The following is a 25724-nucleotide window of genomic DNA, read 5'->3' as shown; positions in this document are numbered from 1 at the left end:
AACTGTCAAGCCCTGTATGAACCGCATAATTAGGGCTACAGGGATGGGACTTCCTGAGAGGCTGATGAAGGAGTCAGTCAAACTGTTTTTCTGTGAGGATAATAGAGGGTGCCATGTGGACCTGTTTGCACCCTGCCAGAACCCCTTTCCACGGGTAGATGGTTGATATGACTCTAGGAGGACATGAGCCCCCTGCTCCTGCATGTGGCCTCATGCCCAGTCAGCCCAATGCAGTCGGCTTTGGCCATCTGAACCTGAGCTGAGAGCCATACCTGGCCTGGGCAGTATGAGGCTGTGAGGGTTATAGAACCCTTGTCTCTTCTGAAATGTGCCAGTGCCTGTGTCACCAGGAGCTGGTACCAAGGTCCACAGGAGCATTCTTCTCCCGGAGGTAGAGAGAGCCCCCCTTGCTAACATTATCTATTCTTCAGGCTATCAGCAGAAGGCTGGTAGGTTCTTGTTCAGGGATGTGGCAAAGAGAGACCTCCCTCTGTCTAGTGCCCTCTGAGACTGGGCTCTCTAGGGAAATTCCAGCCTCTTCTACTGTATGATCAAGAGAGGGGTGGGACTTGAGACTTGGTAAAGTGGAACCATCCCTGAATCCTGAATGTTTAAGTCTACCATAGATGGTGTCTTATTTGCTGAGCCCTCAATTGAAAAGATGCAGCAAGAGAGAAGAAAAGGCTCCTCCCATCCACAAAACTATAATAGACCTTCCAGTGCAGCAGCAGGAGCATTAATTCCCAGTGAGATTCCCCTCCCCACCCCTGTCTTTTCTTATTATCAGATGCCCAAGTGTTTCTGCTCAGAGATAGAAAACACTCATATGTGGAATACAGGATCAATGAGATCTACAGATGCACATGGATTGAAATCCACACATGATCATGTGATCCCCACCATCCATTACTACAGCTCTGTGATTTCCCCCTCCCCACTCCCACTCCCAAATAAAAGAATCTTTCTAGAAACCCACAGCAGGGACTGGACAGACAGAAGGTCTCATTTTCCTCTCTGCTTACCTGTCTCTTGCAGGTTTTCTGATTGCCATTTGACAGCTGCTTGCTGTGAGGATCTCTCCTCTATTCTTGGTACCAAACAGACCTTGGTTGAGTTGCGCCTGGCAGGAAACAGCCTGGGAGAATCAGGAGTGAAGCTGCTGTGTGAGGGACTGAGGCATGCAAATTGCAAACTGCAGAAACTGGGGTGAGTATTTACCCTTTTTTTCTGTAAAGGAATCCATGGAGTGTGAGGATGGTGTAAGATGTTGGCTCCCTGCAGGTACATGAAGGGGGTGTCTACATTGCAAAAAAGACCCACAGCAGTGAAGTCTCAGATCCCAGATCAACTGATCCAGGTTTATACTACAGGGCTAAAAATAATAGCATAGGTGTTCCTGCTCAGGCTGGAGCATGAGCTCTAAGATCCACCCCCTGAGCAGGATTTCAGACCAAGCAGGAACATCTACGCTGCTATTTTTAGCTCTGTAGCACAAGCCCTGCAAGCCCAAATCAGTTAATCCAGGCCCTGGGACTCGCTGCAATGTAGACATACCAGAAGAGGCTGAACACTGAGTGTCCCTCCAGCCCCTGGTGTCTCAGTGGCTCCCAACAGTCTGCTAGCCTGTCACATTCAGTAAATGGAATTTATCAATAAAGATGGGCACATATTGGAGCAGTAGTTCCAATCCCCCTGAATCTGAAGGATAAATCATCATATATAAATGATTCCTAATGTGTCCCTGGCATTTAAAACTATTGCAGAATCTTAATCGCTTTGATAAAAGCCCCGCTTTATCATCATTTTAATTATTTTTAAAATAATTAGGCCCCAGGAGCCTGATGACCCTATATCTCCCAGTCGTCCCTTATAGACACATTCCCACGCTGAGAACGATGTGCGTCTCAGGGGAACTGTGGGAGGGATTCTGTCTCAGGAAGGAAGAATTTTTCCTATAACTCCTTCATGTGCCAAGGGAGGGGAATTTGCCTGCAGCTAACCCCCCTTCAGGAGGTACAGCATGTTCTTTTGTTTTACCCAGTCACCTCTGCTGGCCATTACATACAGGTGTATTTTATCATGGCTCCTTTCTGCTCTTCCCTGCATCCTTTAGTGAGTCTTCTGCCCCTAACGTAGGGAAAGAAGAAGGAGACTGTGTTTATGGGGGGGGCTCAGCACAAGACACAAGGAGAGGGAGGTGTCATCCCTTTTTGACTTGAGCATTTAGCCAAAATTTGGGGTCCTGTGTATTGTTTGCTAGAAGGAGAAATTGGTGATGGATCCAGGTATCTTTGATCTTTGATTCAGTTTTGTTTATGAAGACTGCACACAGTCCCATTTCCTCAGACACAGGAAGAATCAAACAGGAAGTAGTTTCTTTGCTCAAAGCTCACGCCTCTTTCAGCAACACAGAGATGCCACAAGCTCTCTCTGGGCTTTTTCTTAGGGAAACATCTCCAGTGCTTGTTCGGGTGCCTTGTTCTGCCCTTCTGTCTCTCGCTCTGTGGTATTTCTGTCTGTTCTTTTCTCGTACACAGACAAAATCAACCCACTGCCCTGGGTTTATCAGATCGTCATGGAAACCCCTTGTGCCACATGGTAAGCTCCTGTTCCAGCCATGCACATGGCCTGTGTGAAGCCAAAACAGAGGCCTGTATTGGCTTCAGCAGTCTATTCTATAAAGTAGCTCAATTAATTTTTTTACATCGAATAAAAGGCAGCTATTATTACGCCCAACCTATAAACAAGGCTTCCTGTGGTCTCCCCGCCCCTTGTGCACCTTTTGAGTAGCCATCTCAGCGTGTGAACTGTAACATTCACTGTTTTCAGCTCCTGCCTGGCTGAGGTGTGTCTGGCCTGTGAGGTACTCACAGTAGGAGGTGAAACTATTCTCAGCAGAGGGAAGGCAGGAGTTTGTAGAAAGACCTTTGACACACAGCCCCTCTGGGTAATAGAAAAGCATTTAGTCACTATTGTCACAATAGCCACTGCAGTAGCTGTTCTAATAATAGACGAGGCTCTCTGGGTTACGTCAGGTACCTGTGACATTCCAGCAATTGATGGGCCTAATTTTTCAGTAACCAATATGCCACTTGATAACCATGTCATAGTCTTAGAGAAGGTGGCCACAGTCTTAAGATTCATTAGGGAGGCAGGACTGACTGTAAGCCCCGCAGAGTGTTCATGAGAAAGGTACATAGATGCTCCAGCATGTAAGGCCGGGGTGTCAAACTCACTTGAAGAGTGTTGAATTCTATGGTTACCTATAGTCATAGGTCAGGCTATAAATACTATATTTTCTCTGTGATGCACAGTGGAATGCCCCCCTCATGACAGAGATCCAGCTGAGAATATGGCCTTTATGTAGTAACTAAATGTTTTGTTACTATTTATTGTTTGATTAGTGCTTTATTATTGCATTCATCATCAGTGGAAAAATCTGCTCACCTTTAAGCCCATTGCTTTTCTGCCTTTGGTTTCTCTTCCTTCTCTATCCTCCCCTCTCTGCTTTCTCTTCTGCTGTCTCCTGTGTGTTCTCTGTATTTCCTTCCCTGCAGCAACTTCCAGTTCCCAACCCAGCAGGCTTCGCTCCCATCCCCTAATCCCCTAATTCTACCCGCTACAATGATAATTGATTCAGTAGTTGATGTTGGCACTGAAATCTCACTGGCGAGCAATAAAGTTGATAGTACAGTCAGATTACTGGGGGACAGGAGAGTTCCCATTCCTGAGTGATTGCTTCAGGCTCTCTGCAGACTCAGGCTGACTTCAATGTATCTGTTACAAACTTGGCTCACATTGGTGATCTCTGTTGCCATGAGGGCCGGAAACTTCCTTTTGTCTGTTGGACACTAAATCAGCCTATAGGCCAAACCCCAGTCTATGTTACTTATGTATGAAACTTCTGGGGGTCTGAGCCCCTCTTCCTGCCTCCCATGAGTAAACCATAATGCTAAATACCTGATGGAGTGGGCGATGAGAATTCCCACTGAGATGAATGGAGCAGTTCACACCTCTCGGAGCTATTGTTTCAGGCTGTTTTCATCTCCATGCCGTGTTCTCATTCAGCTGAGAATGTCTCATTGAGATGAATGGGCCACTTCACACCTCTCTGAGCCTACTATCCTGCCGATAGATGTGTAGAGCTCCTTTCTCTACACTAGGCCCACATTTGGGGTTCCTCATAGCTACACCACATAAGAACATAAGAACGGCAGTGCTGAGTTAGGGCCAAAGCTCCATCTAGCCCAGTATCCTGTCTTCCAACCGTGGCCATTGCCAGGTGCTTCAGAAGGAATGAACAGAACAGGTCATCAAGTGATCTATTCCCTGTTGCCCATTCCCAGCTTCTGCAAATAGAAGCTAGGCACTTCCCCTGGCCCCTCCAAGCTCACCGAGAACAGTTTCACAGCCGCATTTCGGGATTCACCAGCCCCCTTGAAAATGCAGCCATGCTCTACCCTAACCTTCAGCTTAGCTGAACACACACTTGTGGAACACAGGCTAATGGACATAACAGATGCCCGTAGAAGGACCCCAGTGTAAACTTTTCTTTTACAATCCCACTGCTACCAACACCAAGGTTAAGATTCATTGCTGAGCTTTTAAGAGGTGCAACAAAGATCTCACATTCCAGAGGGAGGGTGGAGCTAAGTGGATTTAAACCACCTTTATGCCTCTGAGATCCCCAGGATGTTAATGGACAACTCTGCAGCTTGCAACAGATGAGAATCCCAATAGCTGGTAAAGCAGAGTAATTGTTTTAAAGGAAAAGAGACTTTGATTCTGGAAGAGTGTGTCCCACAGGGAGCTATTCTGGTCAATGTCCTTGTATAGACAAGCCCTCAGTATCTATCCATCATGTTTAAGGCCTGATCTACACTTAAAATTTAGGTCAACATAGCTACAAGGCTCATAGGTGTGGAAAAGTCAATAAAAATAAAAATAAGTTAAAAATTCAACCACTGGTGTAAATGCAGCTAGGTTGATACAAGAGGATAATGTATCTTCAGTTTGTCTATTTTGGTCATAGTCTCCTTGATCTGGGTGATATTTCTTTCTAAAGCACTGAGACTTTTAGTCTACAAGAAAGAGAAACTATAATTTACAACTGGCTTCCTATACAATTCCATTATTCTTCATTTTCCTCACCAGTCTCTATGCATTTGTTTATTGATATGTTGCAAATCCTTAGATTAAGGGTCATGGGGACTATGGTAAATGCTTCTTGGCTTTCCATGCTGGAATTTCAATTGAGAGGAGAGGACTGGATAGTCAGATGTGCTCATTCTCTAATCTGTGCATCTATCTCCTGCAGATTGAAGGCTTGTGAAGTCTCAGCTGCTTGTTGTGGGGAGCTCTCTTCTGCTCTCAACACCAACCAGCTGCTAACAGATCTGGACCTGAGTGGTAATCAACTGGGAGCTCTGGGAGTGCAGCTGCTGTGTGAAGGACTGAAACAGCCAAACTGCAAACTGCAGAGACTAGTGTAAGTATTGACCAGTTTCCTTTATGTAAAGACCTTGGCAGGAGGCGTGGATGGGGTACAATAAACTTCCTGCAGGTATGTGGTGAGGTTAAAATCTGAGTCTCTCCTATTAATGCCTCAGTTGGGGACACTTTCTCCCCACCCTCAAACATGTGAGAGCAAGAAGGAGGCACTACCCAGGAGGACCCTTGCAGTGAAGGAAAATCACCACCTGCAAACCAGGACAGCTCTGATCCCTCTATGAACAATTTCTCCTTCTCTGCAGTCACCCCCGCATCCACTTCTCATTCCTCTCCCCTGCTCTGTAGGGTAGGTGGTGGGAGGGACAGGAACAGTCTCTATTCCTGAAGCCAAATAACATGCCCTCTTAGAGCACCGTCTAGCTGAGGATCTCAAAGCACTTATAGAACTGAGGGAATTCACCTCCCACCCCATTGAGCCAACTGGAGACAAAATAATATAAGATTCATTTAAGTCAGTTCCTGCTGCCTTGATCCCCTCCTGCTCCTCCCTCCATCCCTGATCCTCCCCCACCATTCAGGCTTGTGACCTCACTGTTGATTTATACTTCCTCATATCCCCTCACCTACACCCAGGCTGCCATTGAATCTTCTCAGTTCTCCATCCCATGTCCTCCCGTCATCGTTCAGCCTGTTGAAAGCAGTTTTTGCTGCACACAACATCCCTATACTAAGGTGCTCCTCCACCCCATCTCCAAATTTAACTGTTGGCTCCAACAAGAGTAGGCTTTGTCCCCATTCTGCAGACCCTGACAGTAAAAAGCTTCAAAAATCCTCTCGCCTGTGGACAGGAGGAGGTTCTCCATCAGCCTTGGCAGTGCCGTGTCTGTTCTGTGTCTAGGCTTAAAACCCAGCTGGATATTGCCAATGGACAAGTGAAGTTGGATGCAAATGTTCAGTAACTGCTTGACTAGATTGCTCAGAAATAGGAGACCTAATGATACTGGGCATTCACTTGTAAGGCTTCGGAGGGGTAGCCGTGTTAGTCTGGATCTGTAAAAGCAGCAAAGAGTCTTGTGGCACCTTATAGACTAACAGACATTTGGGAGCATGAGCTTTCGTGGGTGAATACCCACTTCGTCGGATGCATGTAGTGGAAATTTCCAGGGGCAGGTATATATAAGCAAGCAAGAAGCAGGCTAGAGATAACGAGGTTAGTTCAATCAGGGAGGATGAGGCCCTCTTCTAGCAGCTGAGGTGTGAAAACCAAGAGAGGAGAAACTGGTTTTGTAGTTGGCAAGCCATTCACAGTCTTTGTTTAATCCTGAGCTGATGGTGTCAAATTTGCAGATGAACTGAAGCTCAGAAGTTTCTCTTTGAAACGTATAAGGCTGGTTGTATCAAGCAATGGATTCTTACGTCCTGGCCAGGTTACTGCATTCTCCAGGTTGGGGGAGCAGATTTCTGTCCTCAAAAGCAGACGATGACAGTATTTATTAGTAGGGGTTCTAGATGCTTTTGCTCAGAGCCATTCCTAAGGTACGGTGAATCGGGAAGACCGCTCCGGGCCCTGCACTTTGGGGAGCCCTGTGGGCCAGTGGAATTGGCCAGCACAATCAGTCCCAGAAGTGACGGGTCAGTCCCGGAAGTGATGGATTCGTTACATCTGCCCCAGGCCCCGCTCCCCCCTAGGCTCTTGCTGCCATGCACTAGCCACAGAGATCAAGGATTGGAGTCATAGACAGAGGCTCAGATTTCCTCTAGCATATCTAGGATTCCTGTTTTGTGAATGAACACTATTCTGAGGAGGGTTTTGTGTTGTCCCTGATGGCCATAGAGGCCATCCTGGATGTGGAAGATCTTCTCTGTGAAGTGGGTACAGTTCCTCACGCCGAATGGTGCTGGGCTCTGGAGCTAGGAGGCATCTAGGGCCTTGTCTACACTACAAGACTATTTCGAATCAACTTAGTTCGAATTTGTGGATTCGACCTTATGAAGTCGAATTTGTGTATCCATACTAAATACACTAATTCGAATTTCTGAGTCCACATTCACGGGGCCAGCGTCGACTTTGGAAGCAGTGCACTGTGGGAAGCTATCCCACAGTTCCCGCAGTCCCCGCTGCCCATTGGAATGCTGGGTAGAGCCCCCAATGCCTGCTGGGGGGAGAAATGTGTCGAGGGTGGTTTTGGGTAAGTGTCATCATTGAACCGTCAATCACAACCTCCCTCCCTCCCTCCTTGAAAGCGCCTGCGGGCAATCTGTTCATGCACTTTTCTGGTCAGTGACAGCGCGGACGCCACAGCACTGCAAGCATGGAGCCCGCTGCGATCATCGCCGTTTTCTCCTCCTCGCACTTTATCGTCCACCTCTTCCACAGTCAGCTGCTGAGAAATTGGGCCACTTTTCAATGGTGCTGCAAGCACTGGGGGACCATAGGGGACGTTTTACAAACATCAACGTCGGGTGGCCGGGCAAGGTTCATGATGCGTGTGTTTTCAGGAACTGTGTGCTGCTCAGACGCCTGCAGGAAGGTAGTTTGTTCCCGGACCACGAAATAACTGTTGTGGATGTGCAGATGCCTATAGTCATCCTCGGGGACCTAGCCTGCCCGCTAATGCACTTGCTCATGAAGCCCTATACAGGCGCCTGGGACAGCGACAAGGAACTCTTCAAATACCAGCGAGCAGCGAGCAGCGTGACCTGTGACTGTTCAGTTTCTTTACAGAGAAGCTGAACCTGCCCCTGTTTCTTTACCCAGTTACTGTTGACTCTCCTCTTCGGTTACATACCCGGTTCACCCCGTTACCCCCACTTCCAGCACACGTGTAAAAATAAAATACATGTCCCATTATTACTTAACAAAGGTTTCTTTATTCATGACTTTTCGTGAAAGGGTTGAAACTGGGACGCAGGCTGTGCTGGGTAGGGTGTGCGGTGATGTAAAGACCGCCTCTAAACTCAAGGAATGACAGGCTCCTGCTCCTAGAGCGGTCTGCAGTGCCGGAATGCTTCTTTCAACGGAGCCTGCCATTCCTCTTTATGGAATTCTGTGTGCGGGCGGATATGTGACCTTGTGGTGGAGGAGGACGGATACAGATTCCTCAGCTGCGTGACTCAGCGGTCCAGGACAAGGACCGCTGTATAAGATCTGTAACCGCCTCCCCGCTGCAAAGTCACATCTCCCCGCCCACACAGATCCTGGAAACCACCTCCAAAAACCGACCAGGGTGCCTACTGACTGCACCGTGTGTGTGACCCGCTGCTGATCCTGCCCCCGTGTCTGTACCCTGGGAAAGGTGACTGTCCTATGCAATTAAACACCCCCTTCCCCACACCCCCCATTCAAACACAGTCTTCTTTGAAAAAACATAACGGAAACAGTAATTAACAGCAAAGCATTTTTATTAATTAAGTACACAGTTAGGGGATGGGACTGGGATTGGGACTACTGTGAGTGTGGAAGTGAAGGACTTCGGCAAATGTAGGGTATGAGAGCTTTTGGGTACTTGAGCACTGTGCTGTGGTGCAGTGACAGTATTCACGTCCCCGGCCGCCCCTCCTCCTGATTACTTTCGTTGAGGGGGGTATGGGACTTTGTGGCAGGGGAGTGCAGTTGCAGATACACTGCAGGGTGTCTCTGTCCTCCTGCGGTCCTGCAGAACATCCACAAGGCGCCTGAGCGTGTCCGTTTGCTCCCTCACTAGTCCAAGCAGCGTTTCAGTCGCCTGCTTGTCTTCCTCACGCCACCTCTCCTCCCGTTCGCTGTGTGAGCGCTGGCACAGAGAGATGGTCTCCCTACACTGGCTCTGCCGGTCCGCCTCTGCTAGGTAGCAGCCCATACGTTCCTCGAACATCTTGTCCCTTGTCTTTTTCTTTCGCCGCCTAATCTTTGCCAGCCTCTGCGAGGGGGATGCTGTGGCAGGTCTGGAGACAGTGGAAGCTGTGAGATGGGAAACAGGGAGTGAATTCCTTGCAAAGATACATTTTGGCGAACAATTAACTGAGTCTAGGCTGTCTCTGTGAATTCTGGGTTGAGACCCCTGTGCCTGCTGGGGCACAAATCATTTTCGCGGTGGATTCTGGGTAAATGTCGCCAGTCATTCCTTCCTCCGGGAAAGCAATGGCAGACAATCATTTCAAGCCCGTTTTCCCAGAATTTCCCTGGCATACGCCATAGCGTGGCAACCATGGACACTGTTTTGCCTTTTGTGTATGTCCCCGTATGTGTACTAGATGCCGCTGATAGAGGCGGGCCAGCAGCGCTACACAGCAGCATGAGTTTGCTTTTGCATGACAGCAGAGATGGTTACCAGCCATATTGTACCATCAACCATACCATAAATTGGTAATAAGATGGTAATAAGATGGGCATGGTTACCTGTCCTTTTGCACTGCACCATTTGCTGCTGTCATAAGTGCCCCTGGCCGAGCAGCCAGGGGTGCAAAAGCAAAAACTGGGAATGACTCCCTGAGTCAATCCCTCCTTTTTGGTATCTAAAAATAGAATCAGTCCTGCCCAGATTATGGGCAAGTGTACTAGAGAACCACTGTATCATAGAACCACAGAGCACAGCTGCTCTGTGTCCGATCCTGCATAAATTATGAGCTGTATTCTATTCACAGGGGGTGCTCCTGCAACAACACCACCTGTTCATTCCGTTCTTACCCCGGCCTTCCTGGGCTACCATACCATTGTCCCCCCACTTCTGTGATGAAGTAATAAATAATGCAGGAATAAGACACAGTGACTTGTTTGTGAGAAATGACTGGAAGGAAGCCTCCAGCTGCAATGATAGTCCAGGCAGGACATTAAGGAGTGTGGATGAAGGAGCCCATCATCCCTCTGCTAGTCCAGGGGCAATTGAATCTTTTATTTACAATGAAGGGTGGGGGCTGATGGAGCTCAGCCCCCTGTTGCAATGATGAGGACGGTTACCAGCCATATTGTACCATCAGCCATCAAAAATTAGGGACAGGCGCCCTTGATCGACCTTACTGATACTAGTCGGCATGGTTACCAGCCCTTTTGCACTCCCCATGTGCCAAGAGGCTGATGATGAGGACGGATTTCCATCATTTTGTACCATCAGCCATCCATAGCGTGGGGGGAGCAAGGATGTTGGTGTTGAGTGCTGCACCATCGCGTCTATCTGCAGCATTCAGTAAAGATAGGGTGACATGTAAAAGACTTAACAGAGGATTGTTTTCACTTCTGGTGGTGGGTGTGGTGTGTGTGCAAATTGCCGAACTATGCCCTGACCCACCGCAGACACTGTGTTTGACCCTAGAAGCATTTGGAGCTCATCCAAGAATGCAAATACTTTTCGGAGACAGCAGGAACTGTGGGATACCTTGCGTCCTCATTCCCCCCTCCCTCCATGAGCGTCCATTATATTCTTTGGCTTTCCGTTACGCTCATCACGCAGCTGCGTGCTGAGTCTGTGCTATGCCGTGTGTCCGTAGATTTTTTAAAAATACTTTGGACCAGGCGTAACATTACAGTAATTACCCTAATTAGATGCAGGAGTCTCCAAGCGAGATCACCCTGAGGAGGCTCACTGAAGGAGATATAGAGCGCATGCTGCGTGAAAGCTCGCACAAACCAGGGCCTGATGCAGCCGTGCTCGGGGAGTCAGTGCTCCCTGAGTACCTCATGAAAGCCTGGCGCGGAAAACTGTGCTACCACGGAGCACCCAATAAGGCAGCTCTCCCCAGGAACCTCCTGCGGAGGCTTTTTATACCTCCAGGAGAGCTTCGTGGAGATCTCCCAGGAGGATTTCTGTTCTATCCCCATATATAGAGAGACCTCCTTTTCACATACTTCAGATTCCTGTTATATTAAGAATAAAAGTTTACATGTTTAAAGCACTTACCGACTGCTCCTTCCCCTGATTCAGGGTCCGGGTTAACGGCCGGGGAGGGTTGGTAGGGGATCTCCGTGACGGTGATGAAGAGATCCTGGCTGTCGGGGAAACCAGCGTTGTAAGCGCTGTCACCTGCCTCGTCCTCCACAAACCCTTCCTCATCTTCCCCGTCCGTGAACATCGCCGAGGAACTGTCCATCGACACTGTCCCATAGTCAGAGTCCACGGTCACTGGTGGGGCAGTGGTTGCAGGCTCCGTAGCGTCCGTTTGCCGCTTTGATTTTTTGGTAGCCTTGTCTGGGGTCCTTGATTTTCACGCGGCGCTGCGTTGCATCCCGGCTGTATCCTCTGTCTCTCATGGCTTTGGAGACCTTCTCGTAGGTCTTCGCATTCCCTGTTTTGGAGCGCAGCTCCGAAAGCACAGACTCCTCGCCCCACACACCGATCAGATCCAAGAGTTCCCAGTCAGTCCATGCTGGGTCCCTCTTTCTATTCAGAGATTACATGAACTCCTCTGCTGGAGAGCTCTGCAGCGTTGCAGGTGCTGCGGAGCTCGCCCCGATGTCCAGCCAGGACGTCAGATTCAAAGTGCCCAGACAGGAAAATGAATTCAAATTTTCCCGGGTCATTTCCTGTGTGGCTGGTCAGAGAATCAAAGCTCGGACTGCTGTCCAGAGCGTCAACAGAGTGGTGCACTGTGGGATAGCTCCCGGAGCTACTAAGTTCGATTAGCATCCACACCTAGCCTAATTCGAGCTAGCCATGTCGAATTTAGCGTTACTCCACCTGCCGGGGTGGAGTACCAAATTCGAACTAAAGAGCCCTCTAGTTCGAATTAAATGGCTTCCTGGTGTGGACGGTTGAGCGGTTAGTTCGAATTAACGCTGCTAAATTCGAATTAAAGTCCTAGTGTAGACCAGGCCTAGGTTAGCAATGTTATTGACAATCCAAAATAGTTCAGTGGGGTGTGACTTGGGACTTGTCTACACAGCCCTGCAGTTCAGACCACAGGGGTGTGAAGTGTAGCATGCACCAAACTTCTGTTTTGTAACTCCCCCAGGTGCAAACAAAAAGGTACCTAGTTCGTGCTAACATAGTCCTGTTTGAAGAGGACTATGTTAACACAAGCTAGGTACCTCTTAGTTTGCACTAGGACCATCCACATTGGGGAGCTGCATGCACCAGAATGCTGTGCTGTTGCAATTCACACCCCCATAGTCTGAACTGCATAGTCCAACTGCATAGATGAAGCCTTGGTGGTTGCTACGGAAGAGAAGAATGAGGATCTCTTGGTCTTCTCCATGGCCAAGGAGCAGGCAAAGAAAACTTTGTTGTTCAGATACTTTGTTGTATCTTCTTGAGTGTTCTCAACACTGGCACTTGGGTTTTCTTGCCTCCTTGCATCATCTGTCACAGGAAGAAGAAACCACAAAGCTCTGTGAGGGCCATATGGGAAGGAAGTGCTTCAGAAACAAAGTATTCATGGCTGTGGTCAGTCAGTGACTGTGATGTCTCACTGGTTCTTCTAGTCCTTGGCTGCTGGGCTAGGGCATCAGTGCTTTGTGAGTCTAACTGAATCAATGAGTTCTCTAGGATGGATCATGATGATAAGACCTTCTTGCCTGGAAATTAATTAATTAATTAATTAATAGGCAGAAGATTAAAAACAAACACAAGGAAGTATTTTTTCACACAACGCACAGTCAACTTGTGGAACTCTTTGCCAGAGAATGTTGTGAAGACTGAGACTAGAACAGAGTTAAAAAAAATAACTAGATAAATTCATGGAGAACAGGTCCATGAATGGCTATTAGATGGGAATGGGTGACAAGGGTTGGATCACTAGATGATTACCTGTTCTGTTCATTCCCTCTGGGGCACCTGGCATTGGCCACTGTTGGAAGACAGGCTACTGGGCTATACGGAGATTTGCTCTGACCCAGTATGGCTGTTCTTATGTTCTTTCTCTTTTGGAGGTGGTAATCTGACTGGCATCGAGGAGTGATCCACGTTCATTATAAAGGTCAGGATGTGACCGGCTGTGTCTGTGATAATCCAAAGGAGAACAGGGCAAATAGAAAGTTTTGTGCATTGGATCAGGTGTATTGTCAGTGTGAATTGTTAAGCCTCCAAGAATGAGGAGCCTCAGGAACTGCATCACCATGTCAGTCAATGTCTCTGTCAACTCCTCCAGAAAACTTGAGCTCTCTGTAGGTAATAGATCTGTGCTATTGGGATGTCTTATTGCGCTTGTCATTAGTCTCTCAGATTAAGTAGATGCACTCAAAGGATTTTGTTACAAAGGAGCTTCTTTTGCATTTGAAGCTGGGTGGCAATAAAATTGTGTCTCTGCCCCGGGAACTGCCTAGTCTGGGTCTGTAGGGCACAGTGTCAGCTGGAAGGCATGAAATGATCCAGGTCCCAGGCTGCAGTGTCAGATAGCCAGGCTCTGGGGATGCAGACCAGGTCAGGGATTATTATTAATTATTATTATATATATATTTATTATAAGGATCTAATTGAAGCTGATAAACATCTTTTAAGCCACTAACCTTGCTTTAATCAACACGAGCTTTGATCCTGAGGTGTGCCTGTGTCTGTAGTAATTTTGTGTGCTGTGGCTGAAACTCAGTTGCACTGGATTGGTGGCTGGTGCCTAGAGTAATGCTTTCCAGAGGCTGGCTTGTATTTCTTGTGTCTTCCATGTAAATCTTGGATTGGGGTGGGAAAGTCTCATATTCATGAGAGACTCCCACAGTCTTTTGCCCACACGAAGGCTACGTCTGCACTCAGAGCTGGGAGTGTGATTCCCAGAGTGACTAGACACACTTGCACTAGCTCTCATCGACCCAGCGTGCTAAATATAGTGATGTAGCTACGGTAGCGCGAGCAGTGGCATGAGCTAGCTGTTCCAAGTATGTATCCATGAGGGGGGTTGCAGGAATTCGCCTCCCCACAGCTCTTCATGGCCTTTGCATTTTTGCTTGGGTAACTCCGGGCCCTGGGTAGTCAGCTTCCTGAATTTCCCAGACACAGTTCCTCAAATCAGACACTGTGCTTGGACCCCTCATCACTACCCCTAGTATCTATTCATTGATAAGTAGCTCTATGCCCTAGAAGTCTTAGGCTTTGTCTGCAGTTGGAGCTGGGAGCTCACATACACACATTCATGCTAGCTCTGATCTTTGCTAGTGCACTAAAAATAGTAGCGTAGCTGTGGTAGCACAGGCAGCAGTGATCAGTGGCATGAACTAGCCACCGCCACCCAGACATCTTGACATCTGGTGTTCATCTGGACTTCTGTGCTAGGATAATTTGCTAGTGCATCCGGTAATGTACTGCGAAAACAGATGTGCATCAAAACCACAGGACCCTTAAATATATATGATTATTTCAGGTAGCTGCAAGCATGAAGTATTCTAAAACCTAGCATCAACACTGGGGAAAAACTTGTGGAGGCAGTGCTAGCAATTCTATAATTAAGTTTGCATTCAGATTTGCAATTAAAGGAGGACTGAAAACCCATTATTTTACAATAAAGATTTTGAGGTAAACAAAAATCAGGTTATTCCTCTAATCTCCGGACAGATGACTCCCATACCCACCTACCATTCCTAACCAAGCTACAGAGACCCCATTGTCCTATGGAGTCATGTTGTCTGATATATATGTAACCCTTCTGCCCATCTGAGTTGGCAGCAACAAGGGCCTGGTTCAGTATCCAGGGGTTCCATTTCAATAACATAGTGCAAAACTGGCTTGAGCCCCCACCCAGTGACCTGGGACAATTATACACCACCCCCCGGGTGCCTCTAAGAGGCAATACTTCCCCTCTCACAATCACAGAGTCTGAGTGTAGAAAAATCCTTTTAATAAAGGAGGGAAACAATGCGGCATTATGTTGGGGAAACACCACAAACAGGATTCATAACACAAACCATGAGCAACAGACCCACCCTCAAGTAAGTTTGGCAGTGTCCTTTTCCCCTGAGGGTCTTAAGTCCAGCAACCCGAAAAATCACCCAAAGTCCCACAGCCCAAAAGTCTCTGTCCCTGGTCAGTGCAGCCCCAGAGTTCAAAAATTTATCTGCAGAGTTTTACCTCCCAGCCTGGGTGGAAATGGGGGGGTGCAGGGGGTGTTAAGGGGCACCTTACATGATCTGAGGCTGACTGCCCCGCCTTTCCGTGGGGTTCTGTTGCAGCCTTCACCGCAAGCCGTTCCACCAGCCGCTCCGCTCCACCAGCCATCCCACCAGCCGCTCCACCTGTCCCATGAAATGCTCCACTCGACACTCCACTCCACCAGGTGTCCTGCAAACTGCTCTGCGCCATCAGCCACTCAGCAATATATTTTCAGCCCCTCCTCCCAACAACACTCAGTAATTTTAGCTCTTCAGTGATTTCAGCTTGTAGTAGGGGAACCTCTGTGCCCAAAGTGAATTCAGCTCAGCAGCTTGTAACCAGATTTCTAATAAAATCAAAATTAGCTCTTATATAATTTAGATGATATTTTTACTTCAAGGTCCAAGAGACACAGACAAGGTTTTCATCTGAAGTCCAAAAGACAAAAAACATCAAGACACTTGATCACAGCCTTGGATGGCTATGAGACTACTTACCCTTGAGCAGAGGGTTGGGGTTGCCCAGGCCCCCCTCCCTCCCTCCCTCCCTCTCCCTCTCCCTCTCTCTCAATTCACTGTTTTGGAACCCATGTCCCTTGTCTAGCGAATGCTACTTAGTTGATGGTCAGTCCCTTTGTCATAAAATAGTTCCACTGTCATTGATTCATATAGTCAGGGTAACAACAGTTTATTCTTCCTGCCCCAATAACAGAGAAACTGGGGATCCCACAGCAGCTAAAGTGACCATTTGGGCAGCTGTGGGCTCATGTTAGGCGGGGTGGGTGTGCCTATGCAAACAAGATCAGCCCCTGAAGTTCTTTTGCACAACTCGCCAGAATTCACCACCAGATGTCAGGGTAGAGCTCATCCTGACTCTGCTTACATATAATATTGTTGCCATCATATGACTTTATCACAAATTTTTATATTTGATGGTTTTTCTTAAAGTCACAGCTCCTGGAATCATGTGAATAAGTGAGCCCCTCGCTTTTTAAAAATGAAAGCTAAGTTTCTAGCCCTTGTGGTTGCAGAGAGAGCCTGAAAACCAGTCTCAAAAACCAGAAGACAAAGAAAAAGAACCAAAAATGTATTTGTAAAAAAAATCCCATGAATTTTAAGCTAATAGTGTGATTTTTTTGGAGCTTGACTCATGATTTTGGAACTTTTGGGGTTGGCCACATGCCATGAGTGCGTATTTTACTGCAACATTTTGGCATCAAACTTGATATAAAATAATGTAACAGAGTTCCACTAGGTCAACACTTTACTATTTTTAGTTTTTCTCTGCTTGAAAGTTTTCTTCTCTCCTTTTCTCTCTGACTCTTTTTTCCTCATTGTTTTGTAGTGTCTGTTTTTACCCTCCAATTAACCTCTCTTCTGACCTTTTTACCACCCTCTAAACTTCTGCCTCCATCTTCCCCATTTTCCTCCTGCTAACCCTCTCCTAGAGCCTTCCTGGAAACACCCCTCTCCCTCTCTCCATCTTTATAGTGCAAGCAGTGGGGCTAATATAGGATGTCACACTCAAACCTGGTTCTCATTGGTCAAGGGATGGGGCTTAGGACAGAGTCTAGGGCTGGATTCTGGCTCATTCCCCATTCTGATTGGTCAGGGAAAGGAGATGCTAGGTGGGGCCACCTGCCAATTGCTGTGATGAGCCTTGTTCACTCTCTGATGTATCTGCCCTGCATTTGTCTCTCCTGCAGGTTGAGATTTTGTGGTCTCACAGGCACTTGCTGTGGGGATCTCTCCGCTGTTCTCAGCACCAGACAGAGCCTGACAGAGCTGGGCCTCAGTTATAATTTTTCTCTGGGAGATGATGGAGTTCAGCTGCTGTGTGAGGGACTGAAACATCCAAATTGCAAATTACAGATACTAGGGTAAGTAATATTTGGTGTCCTCTGTGTATTTTCAAGTGACCTCTATGTAAAGCACTTTACAGGAGCTATAGCTGGTGTCTGGTGTCTGCCCCCTGTAGGTATAAAGAAGAGCTGAGAGTTCAATGTCTCTCCAGTACCATTGCCAATGGCTCACAACATGCACCCAGCTTGCCCTGTTTGGAAAATGGAAATATTAAGCAAAGGTGGGCCCACAGTAGACAGCTGGGAAAATATTTCAATTTTTTTAAACCAATTCTTTAATATTGGGCTTTAAAAAAAAGAGAGAGAGAGAGAGAGCACTCTCTTACCCTTCCATTAACAGCCCATTTTACATATAACTTTAATGACTTTGACTTCTTTATATATTACTTTAAAACTTGTGACACTTTTCTGCACAAATTTTGAAGCCTTCCACATTGGATGGTGAGCTCTCTTGAAAATCTGCCCCAAAAGCAACAGCAAAGTGAATGTCAAAATCAGCTACCTTTTACTGCAGCTGCTGTCTATAATTGGAGGTTTGGGGTTAGAGCCACAAACCCCTAATCCAGGGACCCCCATTCTCTCCCCAGAACATCAGATTCATGGATGGAGGGATGAGATGCTTCTGTCCCCATCTTTCCCCACCAGCCCCCAAGCAGGGCTTCAAAACTCTGCCTGTCAGTATGTAGGTGGACAGGACTCATCTCAAAGCTCTTTGTTTTTTCTCCACCATCAGTGACGACTGGCCTCTCCTCCACCACAGCCCTGCAGAGAGTGATGGTGGCACCTCTCCCTGGTGGCAACTGCCCCATCTCTCCCTCACAGCTCGGAGGAGGGTGGGGAATGAGTAACTCACTGAGAGTGATATGGGGGGGGAGCGGGAGGGAAGATACAAAACTGAAGTGTGTCTGCTTCACTGCTGTGCTGCTCTGACAGATCTGCTGGAATAGTCCATGGAATAGTCTCCCCCCGGAAGGGGTGGAAGCTCCATGACTTGGGCCATCATCACAGTAGACTAGACAACTCACGGGGAAATACACTGTAGGGAGCAGGGCACAAGGTGAAATAATGGCCTTGTGAACCTGGTGCAGTGCCCACCCCCCACCAGCTTTGGATCTAATGTGCTGCAGAGAAGGGATCTCTGGAGATTGTGTTAGTGACAGATCACTCCTACATCACAACCCACCACACTCTGATTGACAGCTGTCTCAGAAGGAGGCAGCTTGTGTCACTCACTAGCAGGGCTGGTGCAAGGATGTTTCGCGCCCTAGGCAAAACTTCCACCTTGCGCCCTCCCCCGTCCCTGAGCCCCCACCCTGAGGCGCCCTTCCCTCCCCTCCCCCCCATGGCAGCTCCCCTCCTCCGCCCTGAGGAGCCCCCCCCTGCGACAGCTCCCCACCCTCCGCCCTGAGCCGCAAGCCTGGGAGGCGGGAGAAGTGAAGCAGCCATGGCGTGCTCGGGGAGGAGGCAGGGCAGGGGTGAGCTGGGGTGGGGAGTTCCCTTGCGTGCTGCCCCCCCCTTACTTGCTGCAGGTGGCTCTCCCTGCGCTCCCCTGCCCCAGCTCCCTCCGCCTAAATGCCGGTGGCAACCAGGGAGACCGAAGATCTGGCCACCACGGTTGCTGCCGAAGAAAATGCCGCCCCCCAAATCCTAATGCCCTAGCGGTCGCCTAAATGGTTGCACTGGCCCTGCTTACTAGGTTGGGGTATCTTCACCCAGCTCCTTTGATGCCATCATGGCAGGACAGTGAGCTTCTGCATTGGAAAAGGAGAAAGTGAGCGTGTCAGTGAAATAAACAGGGTCATAGTAGGGTTTGTTTAAGGCCAGAGCTATTTGGTTACTTGTAGCTACAGCCACATACTGGCCACAGCCTGGGAGAGAAAACAAAGCGCAGGGGCAGGATTCTTGGTCAGACCTTCTGGGCAGGGGCGGCTCTAGGCACCAGCAAAACAAGCTGGTGCCTAGGGCGGCAACATCTAGGGGGCGTCCCCTGCGGCCACGGGGGGCAGCGGGCTGGGCCGGTGGTCCTGCCGCAGTCATGCCTGCGGGAGGTCCACCGGAGCCCCGGGATGACTGGACCTGCCGCAGGCATGACTGCGGAGGGGGCGCTCGTCCCGCGGCTCCGCTGGACCTCCCGCAGGCATGACTGCGGCAGCTCAAGTGGAGCCGCCGGACCCGCGAGCCGCCCGCAGCTGCGGGAGGTCCAGCCGAGCCACGCGGGACAAGCAGTCATGCCCGCGGGAGGTCCGCTGCTCCCGCGACTCCGGGGCGCCTCCCACGCATGACTGCTTGGGGCGGCCAAAAAGCTAGAGCCGCCCCTGCTTCTGGGACAGACACAATAACTTGCAAGGCGGCTGCCCAAACCCCTGGTCAGGAGGAAGAGGGATGTGGGTCCCTGCCCAGACAGAGGTGACAGCAACAGGAGAGTAGCTGAGAACTTTTGGTGTTAGCACCGGATGTAAAGGCAGCTTCTCCTCTTGTCCTGGGATGTAGGAGCTTGCAAAAGTTGACAGCTTCCTTGTCAAGAGCCGAACTGAACCGCTTTCAGGTTTTCAACGTTGCCTTAGTCAAGAGGATTCTAGAATAGGTGACCACCCTGCAGAACTTCATCCATGTACATCTCCCAGCTGCTGTCGCACTAGGCACAGTGAGTGACCTGGCAGTCACACGACCCAACAACAGTGGCAAAAAGTATGGAGAAGTCAGCTTCAGCCTCTCTGTTTGGAGAGACTGCAGGACCCTAGGCTTTCTGGGTCCTCGGCTCAATAACCAGCTCTCCTGGTCTGTCCAGGTTCCCATCCAGTCTCTTCTCAGGCATCTGGGAAGCCAGGCAGCCCTGGAGCCAGGAAGGCAGCTAGGGAATCATTTTGGTTCTCCCCAAATGGAATTTTTCTGGAAGTCCTTTCCCATAAAATACTTTGAATTTTTGTCCCAATTTGGGGCAGAACATTTTCAAAAATGCAAATTTTTTTGATGGGAAGGGATTTCCATTTTCAGGCAACTTCTCATCCAGGTCCAGATGGCCTGTGGGGAGGGAGGAAAGAGAAGCAGGAAAAGGAAGGGTGCTGCTGCCAAAACCAAAGAGTGTGCGGCCCAGCTCCCTCCGCGCAGGGCAGAGCTGCTGGGAGAAGGAGTTTGCTGTGGCACAGAGGGAGCAGACTGGGTCCATGTGTGATGCAGTTTTGGGACTTACCCTGTGGGACGACTGGGAGCAGAAGAATCTCTGTCAAAGCTTCAGAGCTCCAAGGAGCCATGGCTGGGCAGGCAGAGCAGAGCAGCACTTGACAGGTGGGAACCAAGAACACAGGCCCCTTTGTGCTGGAGTTAGGGAGGGTGGAAATGGATCTGCTGGGACCCTATACACACCATTAACCCCACTTCAAATATCCCTGCTCCCCGTTTCCTGGCCTCTCTCTCCCTCCCCCCAAACCTTCCTACATTTGTTGTCATTAAGCCAGGATACTCCACAAACTACATCTTTGTCTAGAAATGATTACGGCTGGGTGAGTGGGGCACCTGCTCAACACAAATCCTTAAAAGCAAGGAAATGACAACTCCCAGGACACCGGTAACTGTATCCTAGTGTCCACTCAGCACATATCCACTGACTGCAACACACCACATCATCACAGGGAACTTCCTGCTATCTGAATGTCAAATAGCATCCAACCTTCTACTGCTGTATGGTTAATAGCTGTGTGACCCACTGGAAACTCCCTCTCTACAGGCTGGTCCATGCATAGGATAAATAGTTACTATGTCATCTCAGGTGGTAGCAGTCCGTTCTGTGTACTTGAAAGTCTCTGATCCAAACCTGGCTGCTGCCCTGTGCAAGGGTCCTTTGGCTACCATTGGACTAAGGTCTTGGTTTTTTCTAGTTTTCTTCTTAAACAACAAGTTTATTTAATTCACCCAGGGAAGAAACAGCCTTAAAAACAGACGTTTAGTTAAAAATCATTAATCTGCTCAGTCACGGTGCTGTGTAAAGCAAGACCCAGGTGTTCCACATTCCAGTCACTGTCACACATTTCTATTGTGTCTGTCACTCACGGGCAGGTTCGGGGCTGAGAGGTTTGGGGATTCCAGTTGTGCTAGACAGAGGCTGTAATGGGGAAAAGGTGCTGTATCCTCAACACTGTGGGGGGTTGGTTGGTTATGAGAACGATCAGGTAGTTTGTCTTCTGGGATTAAGGGTGTCTGTTCTTACAAGGGACGGGTAATGGATGCTCATGGCCCTGGGGAACACTTGGGGGCTGGAGAGCTTATTCTGGCTCCATCTGCTTAAACCAGAAGGGATCCAGAGCGCTAGCAATGAAAATGTTTGAACTATTTTCCAGCCACGACCTTCCCCCTCCCAACCCACTAAAAGTGACCCCACAACCTGCCCCCTCCCTTCACTTCAACTGACCAGTCACTTGTGGAGTGCTGCATAACCGACATAATGGGCCAGACTGTGCTCTCAGCTGCTCTGTATTTGCAAGTCTGCCTTTATTGACTGCAAGGGATGCTCCAGAGTTACACCAACATGAACGAGAGCTAAACCCTGCCCGACAGGCGTGCATGGAAGAAATCCACACTAACGGCCTTCTGTGTTTTTATTCCCCCTGGCCTCTTCCCACAGCGCTGTCGTCTCTCCCTGCACTCCCACAATAACAAATCTTTCTAGACTCACACAGACATCTGTGAGGGGAACACAGTGCATGGGTCAGAAATGACTCGTTTTCCATTCTCTCTTCATTTCATGCAGGTTGGAGGGGTGCAGACTCTCAGCTGTATGTTGTGGGTTCCTCTCCTCTGCTCTCAGCACCAGCCAGGCCCTGACAGAGCTGAACCTTTGGGGGGCAAAGCTGGGAGATTCAGGCGTGCAGGTGTTGTGTGAGGGACTGAGACATCCCAACTGCAAACTGCAGAAAATACTGTAAGTACTGGCTGGTCTCCTCCAGACTGTGCCTGCTAGCATGGTAGCTCTGGCTGCTGGGTTACCAAACTGTAAAGCTTTGCTGAAACCAGCCCCAGGCCCTGCACCTCAGGGGGACCATCCCACTCCTTAGAAATGTACAGCTGGAAGGGACCCTGAGAGATCAGCAAGTCCATCCCCCAGTGCAGAGGCAGAATTAAGTAAGCGTAGCCCATCCCTGGCAGGTGTTTGTCTCACCTGTTCTTAAAAACCTCCAAGGACAGGGATTCCACAGGTTTCAGTCTCCCTAGGTGACTTGTTCCAGGGCTTTACTATCCTTATATTTAGAAAGTATTTCCTAATATCCAACCTAAATCTCCCTTGCTGTTGATTCAGCTGATTACTTCCTGTCCTACCCTTGGTGGACATGGAGAACAATGGATCACCATTCTCTTTATAACAACTTTTCACATAGTTGAAGACTGTTATCATGTTGCCCCTCAGCCTTGTCTTTTGTAGACTAAACATGCCCAAGTCTTTCACCCTTTTCTTGTGGAGCTTGTTTTCTAAACCTCTTTTCACTTTTGTTGCTCTCATCTGGACTCTCTAATTCGTCAACATCTTTCTTGAACTGTGATGCCGCAAACTGGACACAGTTCTCCAGCTGAGGCCTCACTGGTGATGGGTAGAGTGGGACAATCACCTCCCATGCCCTACTTACGACTCTCCTGCTAATACACCCTACAGTGATATTAGCATTTTTTCAAAAATACATCACACTGTTTACTCATATTCCCCAGATCCTGTTCTGCAGTACTGCCGCCTAGCCAGTTATTCCCCATTTTGAAGTTGTGCATTTGATATTTTTCCTTGCTAACTGCAAAACATTGCATGTCTCTATCTAATATTATCAATTTCAGACCAGTTTTCCAATTAATCAAGATCATTTTGAATTCTAATTCTGTCTTCTAAAATTGTTTGTAACCCCTCCCAGCTTGGTGCCATCTGCAGATGTTATAAGTGTACTTGCTACTCCATCATTCAAGCTGTTAATGAAAATATTGAGCAGTACTGGACCCAGGACAGACCCTTGCAAGACCCCACGTGATATATCCTCCCAGGGGTAGTTTCAGGCCAAATTGCAGGGCCAGCATAGCTCTGAAGACTCAGCTGCAACAGCAAATGTTCTATTGAGAGTCAGGAAGAGGCAGAGTGAGCAGCAGGTGTATGGGGTGGTACCATGGTCCTAGCACTGTACGGCAGCAAGACTCTGGTAATCAGGAAGGATATTTCAGCAGAAGCAAATCTCAATCAGCAAAGCAAAACAACTTAAACGCATCAAATCATAAACCACCCCAGCCTGAGGCTCGCTCAGCCTGGATTTGCAGCCATCTCAACCCACAGCCATTCTGCACCCACTGGCTCCCCAACAGCTGTTTTTATAGCCCTTTCCCTGAGCACCTGTGCAAGGACAGACTGAAGGAAGCCAGAATTAACCCCTTACTCGCTGAGGACCTGGGATGTCCCTAGCCCCTAAGTATTTGGCTAGTGGCACATGTGGCAGGAGCCATCCTTCCCTCCCTCCAGAATGGAAATGAAACCCTCTCCAGACAGATACCGACACCAGTGAGGGAACCACAGCCAACAGGGAGGAAACAAGTGATCACTTCCCTCTCTGTGTATTTGTCTCTTGTAGGTTGGGGAGTTGCAGCCTCACAGCTGCTTGCTGTGGGGATCTCTCCACTATTCTCAGCACCAGCCAGAGCCTGACAGAGCTGGAACTGGCGGATAACAAACTGGGGGATTCAGGCGTGCGGCTGCTGTGTGAGGGACTGAAACACCCAGACTGCAAACTGCAGAAACTAGTGTAAGTAACAGCTGGTTTCCTGCAGTCTGTGCTTCTTAACAGTGACCTGAGCTTTGTCTACTGGAACATCCGTACTCCTGGCAGCTGTGGGAAACTGTTTTCCATCCTGTGAAAACTCAGTATTTCCCCCCATTCTGCATTGTGATGAAACAAACACCTTCTTAGAGAGAGAGAAGCTAAACTAGCCAATAGCCCACTGGTTAGGGCACTCACCTGAGGTGTGGGGAGCACAGGTTAAAGTCACTGCTCTGCCTGATTTGGGAGGAGACGAAGCTGGGCCTCACACAGGCCAGGTGAATGCCCCAACCACAGGGCTACTGGCTATTCTAGGCTTGCTCTCTCTGTAGTTTTGCCCTGACAGTCCAGCCTGGCTAGGAAAGACCTTCCTGACAGAACTTCCATCAACACCGAGACGTTCCCACAAAAAGTGTGTGACTAATCTGCATTTTCTGATGGAAAAACTATTTCACTGAAAAAATCCCAACTGGTTCATCTAATGACCACCCAAAAACACCTACTCTCCTCCTGTGTACAGCTGAGAGACCCCATCACACTGTAGATTTGTCATATTTTACTAGACAGAAGTTGGGTCACACAGAGCCTCTTCACGCCCCATAGAGATTTTCTGTAGATCCTCTGTTTATTTTACTCACTAAGGTTTGGTCCATACTAGAAAGTTAGGTTGACCCAGCTATGTCGCTCAGGGGTGTGAAAAATTCACACACACCCCCGAGAGACTTAGTTAAGCCGACCTAAGCCCCAGTGTAGACAGCGCTAGGTCACTTACTGCGCGTGGAATCCTGCTGGGAGCACATGGCTCCAGGATTTCTCTGGTTGCCTATTGGTCTCTGGTCTTCTGAGCTATAAAGCCCTAAATGGCCTGGAACCAGCCTATCTGAGGAATTGTGTCTGGCACTGGGCCAGATTGTCCCAACTGCAGTCTGCACAGGCACCTGAGCTGATCCCCCTTTTGTTATAAAAGAGAAGGGATGGTTGGCCTCTGTGAAGGCTCTGGGACTTGCCCTTCCCCCCCCACCCCCCCCCATCCAAAATACTCCACATTTAGGAACCTTCTGGGCATGCTGCAAAGAGCCTCTGTTTGATGGGGTTTTAGAGAGGGTTGAGGAGTGGGAAGGTGCTTTCTGTAGTTGGATGGATGAGCTCCTATTAGAATAATTAATTTAGTGCTACTCGGGTTTTGGCTGTAGTACTAATTGTGTGCTAGAGGTCTAGAGCAGGGGTGAACAAACTTTTTGGCCCAAGGGCCACATCTGGGAATATAAATTGTATGGCAGCTGTGAATGTTCACAAAATTGGGTTTGGGGTGTAGGAGGGGGTAAGGGCTCTGATTGAGGGTGTGGGCTCTGGGGTGGGGCCAGAAATGTGGAGTTCTGGGTGCTGGTGGGGGCTCCTGGGGGGGTGTGGGGTGCAGCCTCCAGCTGAGGGTGCGGGCTCTGGGGTGGGGCTGGGGATGCAGAGTTTGGGGTATAGGAGGGTGCTCCAGCTTGGGATCGAGGGGTTTGGAGGGCAGGAGAGGGATCAGGGCTGGGGCAGGGGGCTTGAGTGCGGGAAGGGGTGCAGGCTCTGGCTGGGCGTGGGGCCGGGGATGAGGGGTTTAGGGTGCAGGCGGGTGCTCTGGGCTGGGATCAAGGGTTTTAGAGAGCA

At 48.9% G+C, this 25724-nt stretch overlaps 1 protein-coding gene across 1 annotated transcript in view; it reads left to right on the top strand.

Moving 5' to 3' along the window:
• LOC120403838 (NACHT, LRR and PYD domains-containing protein 3-like) overlaps positions 1-25724 on the top strand; it is a 63428-nt gene that overhangs the window by 30333 nt on the left and 7371 nt on the right. Inside the window, exons 6-10 of the mRNA XM_039535640.1 lie at positions 1036-1206; positions 5318-5488; positions 17143-17316; positions 22043-22213; positions 23889-24059. Coding sequence (XP_039391574.1) covers positions 1036-1206; positions 5318-5488; positions 17143-17316; positions 22043-22213; positions 23889-24059 — 858 coding nt within the window. The remainder of the gene's footprint in view (positions 1-1035; positions 1207-5317; positions 5489-17142; positions 17317-22042; positions 22214-23888; positions 24060-25724) is intronic.

This window comes from Mauremys reevesii, linkage group 4, assembly GCF_016161935.1.
Source record: "Mauremys reevesii isolate NIE-2019 linkage group 4, ASM1616193v1, whole genome shotgun sequence".
Taxonomy (NCBI): domain Eukaryota; kingdom Metazoa; phylum Chordata; order Testudines; family Geoemydidae; genus Mauremys; species Mauremys reevesii.
The sequence above is the reverse complement of the archived record's forward strand: the minus strand, read 5'-3'. Positions and strand labels throughout refer to the sequence as shown.